This window comes from Mercenaria mercenaria, chromosome 5 (genome assembly GCF_021730395.1).
Source record: "Mercenaria mercenaria strain notata chromosome 5, MADL_Memer_1, whole genome shotgun sequence".
In the NCBI taxonomy this organism is placed as follows: domain Eukaryota; kingdom Metazoa; phylum Mollusca; class Bivalvia; order Venerida; family Veneridae; genus Mercenaria; species Mercenaria mercenaria.
The window spans coordinates 53705712-53718603 of NC_069365.1; the positions used below are offsets into that span (position 1 = coordinate 53705712).

Genomic DNA, 12892 nt, shown 5'->3' on the forward strand with positions numbered 1-12892 from the left:
GTAACTACAAGAATACATACAAAGGCAGATATAAATGTATCAAGCCAGTCCTGTGTACTGAGACATTTTGAAGACATGTGTGCTAGAGAGTGAAATACTGGCAAACCTATTACAGTTTTAGTTAAATATTGAAAGGGTTGTTACGCCTAAAATCAAAAGTTGTTTGTTTAGGGTAACCTGATTTCAACTTTTGTAAGTTCACAAACAATGCTTGGGACATTACACTAAACAAACAATTATTTTAGGACTTATAATTGCGCTACTGAGAGGTCTTCCTAACACTGTATTGGACAAAGAGCACATATCAGCTATGATCAGCTATCAGCTATGATTATAACTAGGACGGCTAATATATTTTAAGGAGACATTGTTTATAAACTAATCGATTAATCTTTACCTTCAAAAATGTACATCTAACTCTTTTTAGTATGACCTTCTTTATTTCTGTATCATATTTTCATCTTAAAGGTCCAATACTAAGGAAAGTGAACATTTTAATTTCTTTTAAAAAGCACAGAAACTATTTCATTTTATTGGAAAATGAAAGTTGGTATGTAGAAATTCGAAATAAATCGCAATATATGTACAATTACTTTTCTATGAAGTATGAAGAAAGTTAAAAAGACCTGGGGGTCATTCTGTCGATTCATTGAAATTTCAACATAATACACATACATTTCTTTGAGTTCCAAAGACCTTCTGTAAATTTTGACCTGCCAATCTTCATTATTTAGTGTCTTGCAGAAGTCTATGCACTGGCTATGAAAGAAATTGCCAACTCACTTTCCCTTAGTAATGGACCTTTAAACTATTTTCATATGTAACTATCTGCGTTCTTGGGGTGTCTGCAGTAAATCACTGCACTTTACATGAATTTAAATAAGATATTGAATTACAAGAAAAATACAAAATAACCCCTTCTATAGCTGCTCTTTTAAATGCTTTATAATATGCATAGGGAAATCGAACTATCGGTACCCCATGTAAGTATAAGTACTGTAAAATCGATTATATGATTACAGTATGTAGTACTACGTATATGTGAAATTGTTTTTATAAAATACCCTTAATGAACCTCAAAATGTAAAGAATGTTTAAAATAATATTTTGATATAATTAAATACTAAAATTAGTTTTGTTTACCTGAGTGATATAATATTCACACTTAAAAATAAAGTCATCCTGTAAATGAAATTTTTTAACTGTTTTCCCCCTTTTAGGGCCTCATCTGTGTCATCTGTTAGTGTCCTATATATCAAATGTATATAAAATGTAACTAAATAAATATTATGTCAATAACAACTACTTATTTTGGTTTTAAATTAACCTTTTGGACATTGCTTTCAAAGATATATGATTAAAATATATAAAATATAGGTCCCTTTTTGGGGCCTCATTTTAAGCTAATTGAAATTAGCAAACTGCGTGTCTCCTCCTTTTTTTGGATTCAGCATACTTCAAAATAGTTACATACAAAGTTTGGTGCTTTCTTCACAAAAGGAAACATCTTTTTCCTATAACCTACTCACTATTACGCCTTATAAGGTTCACTCACAGCTCAGACTTCAAAAATTCTGTTTATGATAGAACTTATTTGTCTGTAGTGAAAACATGCCTATGTGTAACAGTTGACAATTCAAATGTTTGCCTTCAGCATAACTATTAGAAAAATACGGTCCTATTTATGTCTTTAAAGCCCTGCTCCGCGGCTATTCAAATTCTATTGTGTGTATGCTACCCATGATTACAATAGGTAACGCGCCACACTTTAGCACACAAAACCACAGGTATTTTATATATAATTTTAAATACAATAGAATCTATTTTGACAGGCGTCACTGTTCATAGTCAGGATTTTCATGCATTTCGGTGACAATTTAAGGTTAAAGGTAGGACTGGAGCAGGTCTTTAATGTAATATGGTTAATACAAAATACTCGTGAATGAACATAGGCTAAAGAGTGTAACTATCCATTATGTGGTTGCAAAATGGAGGACACGAAATTGATATAACTTAGACTTGGAAAGGATCAGTCAGTTCTCAGATTGTTCTAGCTAAAATTAAAATAGTTTGTGGCAGAAATGTGGATTTACTGATCTTCCTTTCATAGTTCTATAGAATGTAGAGTAATGAATTTAGTACAAGCATATTATTATACACTTTATATCGACATTACTGTTTCTTTTACCTCCAATATTCGTCGCTAGGCAACTTAAGGTCCCGTTCACAACTTGTAAAATTCTTTTCTAGTACATCGAATCCAAGATTGTATAAACTTGACATGGATACTTGCTCCCCTATAGTCTTCAGTGTGCTGTTTACACATGACATATCCATCATCTCTGAAATAAGAAAATATTATCATCTAATTTTCTTTCATTTTCATTTCTTTCAAAAAGCAGTCATGTTAAAGCGTAATGACTTTTAGGTGTAGTTAAAGTACGTATTTACCTCTCAAGAGCATTGTTGTAACGGTACGAGTCCAAAGTGACAACAAATATAAACAATTCGACACCATACACAGGCATCCAAACCTTGCAAATATTTTATTTTACAAAAAGGCATGATTATGTTAACAAATAACCTAAAATGGTTGGAATTTATAATAATATGAGCCGCGCCATGAGAAAACCAACATAGTGGCTTTGCGACCAGCATGGATCCAGACCAGCTTGCGCATCCGCGCAGTCTGGTCAGGATCCATGCTGTTCGCTAACGGTTTCTCTAATTGCAATAGGTTTTGAAAGCGAACAGCATGGATCCTGACCAGTCTGCGCGGATACGCAGGCTGGACTGGATCCATGCTGGTCGCAAACGCACTATGTTGGTTTTCTCATGGCGCAGCTCATATAAATGACACCTTTTAAGGTTTGGTCGATTTTAGAATTTATCGACCTGGTTTTACTGTATATTACATCGCTCAAATAAGAATTGACAATTTTTATGTCCTTTTAGTAGATATCAATTTCGTAAAGTTATTGTTGTTCCATGTTGAAATATGTATGTATGCATATTATGGGCTTTGTGAGTTGACAAAATTACCATAAACAACTCTAAAAAAAGAAGGGCATTTTTTAAAATAGGCTGTCACTGTATATTCTACTTCTGCTTGAGCGGTTTCGTTTGTAATAAAATTAACCCAAGAATACAGTGACTTTGACCAGTTATCAATAATAATTTAAGAAAGAGAAATGCCATTCTCGTCCGTAACATGCAGTGTAGGGTACGTACTTAGAAGTTCGTCCACTTTTGTATTGTTGTCTAAGCTCGGGAAATCTGGGTAGGGGTCTTTTCTACAATTTGGGGTATTCCAAGGGTTGTCACAGTCAATCCACGGCACCTCTCCGTCCAGGTTGACAAAAGATACGAACATGTAGTAGATGGCGTACATGATGATCACGTTGTAGTAGATGCTGACAAGAGCACTGATCGTGACCATACCCCAACCGATACCTAACAAACAAATTAAAAGATGAAATTAACACTAAAGTACTACTAAATTGTATTTAATACCTACAAAAGATCATGTGTTTGCAAATATTATTGTCTATTATTAACCTTTAGCCTGCTGGCGGCAAATGATTCTGCCTTCGCGACCAGTGCAGACTAAGAGCTGATCTTGGTCTGCACTTTTCGCTATTCAGTCCGTACACTTTCAGTGAATATCCCTTTGAATAATAAGTGGTACTGCCTAAATTGAATAATGGACCAGTCCATCTTAGAAATTTAGCAGGGTAAAGGTTATAATGTACAAACGATAATAAATACGTAAAGACACCATTTTATATCTACATAATAAAAAGGAAGTGTTGTTAGTACTAAGTATATGTAACTTAATTTTTTGTTGACTAACTTAGCTTAGTGAGAATAAGAGAAAACATATCTTATATTGCACGTAAATCACGCATGCATTACGGGTAAAAAGTTGTCTGCGAAATCGACAGTGTAAACTACTAGGATTATATAGACTTTGAGATTTATGATAAATGTGCAGCAATTGAATAATGATATTAATAAAAATGATGAAGATGATGATGTTGATGTTGATAGTACTACTATTACAAATACTGCTAGTAATAAAGATAAAGATAATGTTAAGAGAAAATGTATTTAATTATTACATAACTCATTATATAAATCACAGGTCGATAGTTTGTGCTGCATAATCAGTCTATAGTAAACATATGTTTACTGTGCTAATAGGCTAATATGTCAGGCACTTGAATTTGAAACTGTGAAAATTTAATTTCATATGTCAATAATAAAACACTTAATAAATGGCTTGCCGGTCAATAATCAAAACTATTGGCCCTTTGGATGGCGGGAAATAGATTTGACTATCAACCGGCAAGCCATTAGGCCATTAGAACATTTTGTCCCTAAAACAAAAATGCAATTCAGTAACGTCTTTCAAGTGACACACAAAAAGAACAACGGTAGTCTGGCTACCAGTAACGTTATAGCGTAAAGTATCGGAAACACTCAGAAGTGTTCACAGTAAAAATGCATGAAACAAACATTCTAGCATAAAACTGCTGTTCTTGTCACTTTTCGGGGGTGTTTTAACAGGAGAGAAATTAACAAAGAGATTCTCGCGCTCACGTGCTGTTAAAACACCCTTTTATATATGCGCGTTTCGCGACAAAACGTAAACGTATTATGGCCCCAAAACGGATAATTCAAAAAGAAATGACGTCAACGTGAAAATAACAACGCAGACGTTCCCGCGCATTTCATGGATATTTATGACGTTGAAGGACACTATATTCATTTATTATTTTTTTACGCGTTTTATGCTAGAATAGCGTTAGCGAATGTTCATTTCGTTTTATAACATCTTCAGAATCCCTCGGGAAACGTTGATATCCTCGCCCTACCGGGCTCGGGCACCAACCAATCCCTCGAGATTATGCAGATGTTAAAACACGAAACATCATGCGTGATCCCTACATTAAAACATGAAGACATGATCACAGATTATGTTATGAAATATAACAAATTTACCGTAAAATAATGGATTCACTTTCCATACTGTAATTGGACCTTCAGACGAAAATTGTCCTACAGCCAGTTCGAAGAAAAAAAGGGGCAGCCCAGATATCAACAACATGATGACATAGGGAATCAAAAATGCACCTGAAATACAAAATAAATCAATAACATGATAACACAGGGAAATACAAGTGCACCTGAAATACAAAATAAATCAATAACATAATAACACAGGGAAATACAAGAGCACCTGAAATGTAAAATCAATAACATGATAACTGGGAAATACAAGTGCACCTGAAATACAAAATCAATAACATGATAACACAGGGAAATACATCTGCACCTAAAATACAATATGTAAATATTTTATCAACAACGTAATTACATAGGAAATTATAAATGCTCATAAATACAAAATGTAAACATTTTACCATCTTTGCAAGGAATTTGAATCAAAACATGATAACAGAGGAAATTAAAAATGCACCCTGACATATAAAATTTAGGTCTTATAACATTCTGATACCAAAGGCATGATAAAATACGAACTAAAATGCACCCGAAATACAAACTGTAACTGTGGTATCAACAACACAACAACATAGAAAATTTAATATATGAAGTATAAATTCTAAAATCAACAACACGATAAGATGCAGTTTAAAATGCAATTGAAATAAAAAAAAAGATGTAACTTTCATGTTATTATAATAATACAGATAATTACATAAAAACAAACCAAATGGACTTTTTCTATGTAGACGATGCACGAGTGCATGGGTATTAGATTTTAACAAAGTGGCTTTACAAATGTACATAATATGAAATTTTTAAGAATAGCTTGCACCATAAAATATGACATGTATCAGAGGTGTTAATTGTTATCGAATGAACACAATATGAAATCTTTACATGTTGCTTGCTGTTTACTCTGTGTCTGTATCAGTAGTATGGGATATTGATTTTCAGCTATAATTCATTACAAATGTACATAAGCTATTGTCTTTAGGCGTTATTTGCTCTTTACTCTGTGTCTGTAGCAGAAGTATGGGGCATTGATTTTCAGCTATAATTCATTACAACTGTACACAAGCTATTGTCTTTAGGCGTTATTTGCTCTTTACTCTGTGTCTGTAGCAGAAGTATGGGATATTGACTGTCAGCTATAATTCATTACAAATGTACATAAGCTATTGTCTTTAGGCGTTATTTGCTCTTTACTCTGTGTCTGTATCAGTAGTATGGGATATTGATTTTCAGCTATTTTTCATTACAAATGTACACAAGCTATTGTCTTTAGGCGTTATTTGCTCTTTACTCTGTGTCTGTATCAGTAGTATGGGATATTGATTTTCAGCTATAATTCATTACAAATGTACACAAGCTATTGTCTTTAGGCGTTATTTGCTCTTTACTCTGTGTCTGTATCAGTAGTATGGGGTATAGTTTTCAGCTATAATCATTACAAATGTACACAAGCTATTGTCTTTAGGCGTTATTTGCTCTTTACTCTGTGTCTGTATCAGTAGTATGGGATATTGTTTTCAGCTATAATTCATTTAAAATGTACACAAGCTATTGTCCTTAGCGTTATTTGCTCTTTACTCTGTGTCTGTATCAGTAGTATGGGATATTGATTTTCAGCTATAATTCATTACAAATGTACACAAGCTATTGTCCTTAGGCGTTATTTGCTCTTTACTCTGTGTCTGTATCAGTAGTATGGGGTATTGATTTTCAGCTATAATTCATTACAAATGTACACAAGCTATTGTCTTTAGGCGTTATTTGCTCTTTACTCTGTGTCTGTATCAGTAGTATGGGGTATTGATTTTCAGCTATAATTCATTACAAATGTAAACAAGCTATTGCCTTTAGGCGTTATTTGCTCTTTACTCTGTGTCTGTATCAGTAGTATGGGGTATTGATTTTCAGCTATAATTCATTACAAATGAACACAAGCTATTGTCTTTAGGCGTTATTTGCTCTTTACTCTGTGTCTGTATCAGTAGTATGGGTATTGATTTTCAGCTATAATTCATTACAAATGTACACAAGCTATTGTCTTTAGGCGTTATTTGCTCTTTACTCTGTGTCTGTATCAGTAGTATGGGGTATTGCTATTCAACTATGAATCATTATAAAAGTACACAAGATATCGTCTTTACCCGTTATTTGCCCTTTACTGTGCTTGTGGTAGAAGTATGGGAGATTGGTTTTTAACTATAAATCATTACAAATGTACACAGATAATGTCTTTAGGTGTTACTTGCTCTTTACTCTGTGTCTGTAGCAGTAGTATGGGATAATGATTTTCAACTATAAATCATTACAAATGTACACAAGATATTGCCTTTAGACCTTACGTCTGTGGCAGAGGTGTCCGGTTTTGACTGATTTTTAATTAGGCGTCATTACAAAACATTGCTTTCTCTAAAGTAGAAGCAATGGTTACTTACTATGTTCATATGTAAAAAATATGAAGTATGTTGGTAAATTTAACTTGTAAGATATTCAATACAAGATATTAAAACGAGACTGAAGACTCACCTCCTCCATTCCTGTAGCAGAGGTATGGGAATCTCCAGATGTTACCTAATCCCACAGCATAACCAATGCAGGACAACATAAAGTCCAGCTTGTTGCTCCATGTCTCTCGAGCAATCTCCTGTCAAATAGAAAATAATTCACATTGGTGAACAACTTTGTAGCAGTACGCTGAATAATGAATAACTTTTTTATTTCGTTTAAACGAAATAAAAAAAGTCTCACATTACCTAAGTGGAAATAAAGTGCGTAACATGTCACTTTAGGGGCACCGTACTATCCAATGTGTTGCATGCACTGTGATTTTTTTATGAACAAATAAGTTAACGCTATCATACAAATATTTTACCGACTCGAGTGACTCTAGATAAATATGAAAGACCAATTGCTTTTTAATCTTTAACTGTAACTCGTAGTTGGATTAAGCACGCGCGTAACACAGTACTAGTAAACTGTACTATAATTGTGAAATATAACTATGAAATTATATTCAGTAGTCTTAAGTGATATCGTAATTTTATTAAAACCAGGTAACATTTATTTCCCTTGACATACTAGTTATCTATTAGTATTATTTAAACTGAATTTTTATTGCTATTCTTATGTAGTCATAAAACAGTAAAAAAGCACTGGGCCATCCATTTGCCTTTGTTTACGAATAAAATCTGTGAAGATATCCCTTGGACCAAGAAACATTAAAGCAGACTCAGTTTGTTGGAGTATGTTGATGAGAGGTAATGGCATGTAAAACACCCCTCACGCCGCCTAGCAACGGCTTAAACGGGGTTCTGTTACAGTAGAAATGATGTTCTCAATGATCCCAAAGGACTAGAAAATTTAACGATATTGTACGAAGTACGTGTTCACTATAAGATATAGAATCAAAGAGTAAAATTAAAGTGTTTACAACGCGTTTCTCATTTCTACTTATTGATATTTATTTACCATTTCTATTTATTATATTTATTCATTGATAAACGTGTTCATTATATAACATACTTATTCGAATTCAAAGACTCGTGTGATTTTATATCCGAAAATCCGATTTTGTACCATATACATTATTTGCAAATTCTGTCATATTCTACTACTGCGAAAGTAATCTGATTATTTTCATTCTGGGAGGTAAATATTTTAATACTGCATCATCACTTAATGGTAAGCTCCCATTTAGTCCGTATTAGGAAAAGTTTAGATATAAGCCACTTTCAGATGAATGTTTCAACATTAAATAAGAACTGTAACAGTATACCATGTATTAAAATCTGATATATAATGTTAAGTTTACGAAATATAATGGTAATAGTTTACATCATAGGTAAATAACACAATCATATTATTGCGCACTTTGTCTTAATGTGGTGAATCATATCCTTAATTGAAAAGCGTACACAATCACGATCAAACATGAATATTGATGTAAATATACGATAGTAATAGTCTGTACACGATCAAGAAACAATAATACACCGTACTGTAGCTTAGGTATAATTGTGCACATTATAAACCAGCTACGCATGACAATGCAAGAAAATGCATGCCTATTTAGCTACACCTATAACTTCATCTCTTTAAACATACTTTTGGCTTCAACTGCATTTGTACTCCTATCTACATTTTTAAGTGTTGATAATTCTAACCTCATGTGTAGAACAGTGTACAATGCAGCTTTAAAGCCTAGGTACGTCCATAGGAGACTTGATATCATCTGTAACCATAGATGTACCTGACCTGACCTGACTACACCTTTACTGGCCTTGCTGCCCATGTAGGAACTTGGAATCATCGATAACTGAACGCTTATCTGACCTAACTACCTATATATTTAATAGCAATGTTTCACCTAAATGAGCTTGCAATATCCGATAATGCATAACTACCTATACATTTAATAACATTGCTATACTCATAGGAGCCTTAAATAACCGATAACTGCATACTTATCAGACATAATTACCTAACTACCTGTACATTTTATAACATTGCTACGTGAATAACCGATAACTGCACACTTATCTAACCTAACTGTGTCGCTATATATACTAGCTTCATCTAACAACAATAAAGCTGCCTGGCATCTTGAACTGTGCAAACGATAAAATTGTCCTTAAATGTACAGCCGTCCGGTCTGCCTATACTCAAAACTGCAACATATCATGCTTTAAATCCTGCAATTCTTACGATAGAAAGTTTCTACTTTTTAGTTTCTAAACGAGACTGGCCTATTATCGCATAAACTTTTAGCTCTGTTATATCTTTCTATTTTTTGCTTCATAGACAAGTGCTCATTTCAGTCGGACGGCTACGCGTTCTATCGCTTTTCATGGATACACAGTTTTAATACATCCATAAAAAATATAACAATTTGCTTTTACTTTTGAGTACAAAAATTCGAAGATTATTTTGAAAGATAAACATTTGATGAGGAGAAAGTGTTCGTCATGGACCGAGACTCGCTTTGATAGCCTTTATTTATCCATTGCAGTCACTTGATTATTTACTGTACTTCAGCTCTTATTTTTTATCTGATATAAAACTTTAACCAAGATGAAAGGATCCATGTCACGCAATTTAGTCTTCTTATTACAAGATAACATATAACATGATATGTTTAGACACATTCTCTTGATCTCTGAAGTGAACTTGATTTTCAACTTCATGGGTGGACTTTTTAAACTGCTCGTTTAGATTACATTTGTTGTAACTGTTATGATGCAGAAGGGCTTTGCAACCTCAGCCCGGACGTCCCCTGTAATAACCAATTACTGTTGTGTTTTTACAACCACACGCCCTCAATCCGTCCCACCCCCTCCCTCCACCTGGCTTGACTATCACCACGCACTTTGCATTCACTTTTTCAAAATCTAAAGAATGTCCTTGGTAGCGATATGAACAAATTCTTCAAGAGAAAAGGACCCCAAGCTTTTGGATTCAGTACATGTATCTAAGCTTCCTGTCTTGGTGATATCAGCCTGATGTATATTATGTGTATTGTTATCTGAATGAAACCTTTCCAGGGTCGCAATAAGGAGAAAAGATTGCTCCGCCAAAATATTTTGTTGAGTCTTTAGGAAAAGATACGATCATCAAGCATGCATATTATTGCTGCGGATTTCTGATTCCCATTCGATCAATCTTTTGTAAGTCATAATCTCAAAACTGATAAATTATTCTTTTCAGATTTAATCGCTTTCATTTCATTGTAGCAAATGGGTAATTTTGTTTTCGATACATATACACTAGGTTTGAGTAAAAAATAGATGTGTGGTATTTGATATTCCTGATGCACTTTTTGATACGCTATTGCCTTTGCACGCACTTAGCAATTTAAATATTTGTATACTGGAAACAATGAAAAAACCACTTTGTATTAAAGAATGAAAATACTTGATAAATTAAATGATGTGTACCAGTGCGAGCAGAGAAATTTGAAAAGTCCTTACTAATTCATTGATAGTAAATAATCAAAACAACTTAATAACTCCTACATATAACATAAGTACTGTGTGGTACGTAATGCACAGTACTACTGGCGCCTTTCTTTCTTCTGTGTAGGCCATAATATCTTATACGTATGTTGACGTAATAAAATGAGCCGCGCCATGAGAAAACCAACATAGTGGCTTTGTGACCAGCATGGATCCAGACCAGTCTTCGAATCCGCGTCAGTCTGGTCAGGACCCATGCTGCTCGGTAACAGTTTCTCTAATTGCAATAGACTTTGAAAGCCAACAACATGGATCCTGACCAGACTGCACGGATGCGCAGGCTGGTCTGGATCCATGCTGGTCGCAAAGCCACTATGTTGGTTTTCACATGGCGCGGCTCAAATCCTTTAACGATGATAAAGACTGTGCATTATATGAGCAAAAAACGATGTTATGACTTTTGAAACTTTATACCTGCCCTACATAGAAAATTATTTTACGTGAACATTTTAAAGATCTCTACATGCATCATTTTCATTTATTCAATAGGTATCAGGACCATAAATCTCACTGTGTATAAATATAAATAATCACGTCAGTTTGATATTCTATAGCTAGCAAAAAAAAATAATGAAAAACCAATGAGGGACAAATTTCTATAAACCATTATGTAAAATTTCAATACATGAATTTTTCAAATCTTTAAATTTCTGTTAAATAAAACTTGAACAAATATTAAATACCGGCTTTTACCTCTGGTTTAATACTTGCTTTTTAGATTAGACATCAGTGCATAAAATTTTAATGCCCGTAGTTAGGTCATTGAAGTATTCGTATTTTGGATGGATACATAATTTAAAAATAAATATCTTTTAAATCACCAACTGAACTCTCCTTTGTATGGTATTATCCATACACTTGAATAAAACCTTTAGAAAGTATTGCTTAAACTGTTCAATTTGATTAATATTTTTCCCCGTACTTGGATTCAGTGTTGTTATATTTTCTGGTCCTTTTGGGATCATGGAGTCCATCCAACATATGTGTAATAGTGTTCCGCTTAAGCCGGCGCAAGGAGGCGTGAGAGGTGTTGCACGTTTCATTACCACTCATGAACAGATTCAATCAAACCGAGTCTGTTATCTTTCTTCTTGGTTGCATTCTGTGCTTCCAAAGGATCCTTTTACAGATTTTATTTAAATCCCCAGTGCGGTCAAATATTTGTTTCCTAATTGCCCGATATTTAATTTAAAAAAATGCAATTTCTATAAGAAGATCCTCCGAAAGAAATATATGTCAGGCTTGGTTTGATGGAGTCTGATCGTGAGTAATAATGAATGATCGTGAGTAATAATGAAATGTGCAATAATCCTTCATGCCCCCTAACACCAGCTGAAGCAGAATTTTACTATGTAGAAAAATAGAATGGACTTTATGATCCCAACGAACCAGAAAATGCAACAACAGCGAGTCAAAATACAGGGAGGCTTTAACAAGTAAAGTTGTTGATATGACATTAATAAATTCTATAGGAAGAACCTTTGGCAGTATTAAACACAATCAAGCAGAATTATAGCAGACTATGGTCATGAGAGGTAATAAATAGGCAGAATCCCCACCTCCCTAGCATCGGCTTATGTTCTGTTATACAGATGCACTGAACGGACTTCATGATTACTCGTACAACACCGAGTTAAAGTACGAGAAGACATTTACGGCCGTCAAAAATAAAACCTGTAAGAGAAGTTCCTTCGGAAGCAGGAGACACAACCTGGTGAAAAATAGCAGCTCGGTTTGAGTTAGTTTATTCGTCACAGGTATTGAAATATGCAACACCTCTTGCACACCTTTACACATATGAGTACAAAGGACCAGAAACTGTAACAACAAATGAATTTGATTTTTTCGAATTCGATATTCAT

At 33.9% G+C, this 12892-nt stretch overlaps 1 protein-coding gene across 2 annotated transcripts in view; it reads right to left on the bottom strand.

Annotated features, from left to right (window-relative positions):
• Nucleotides 1-12892, bottom strand: part of LOC123557234 (sodium-dependent proline transporter-like) — a 65929-nt gene that overhangs the window by 18622 nt on the left and 34415 nt on the right. For both annotated transcript variants that reach the window (XM_053543582.1, XM_053543583.1), the window contains 4 exons: nucleotides 7546-7663; nucleotides 5005-5136; nucleotides 3232-3453; nucleotides 2189-2342 (listed from right to left, as the gene is read on the bottom strand). In XM_053543582.1, the coding sequence (XP_053399557.1) occupies nucleotides 2189-2342; nucleotides 3232-3453; nucleotides 5005-5136; nucleotides 7546-7663 (626 nt within the window). The remainder of the gene's footprint in view (nucleotides 1-2188; nucleotides 2343-3231; nucleotides 3454-5004; nucleotides 5137-7545; nucleotides 7664-12892) is intronic.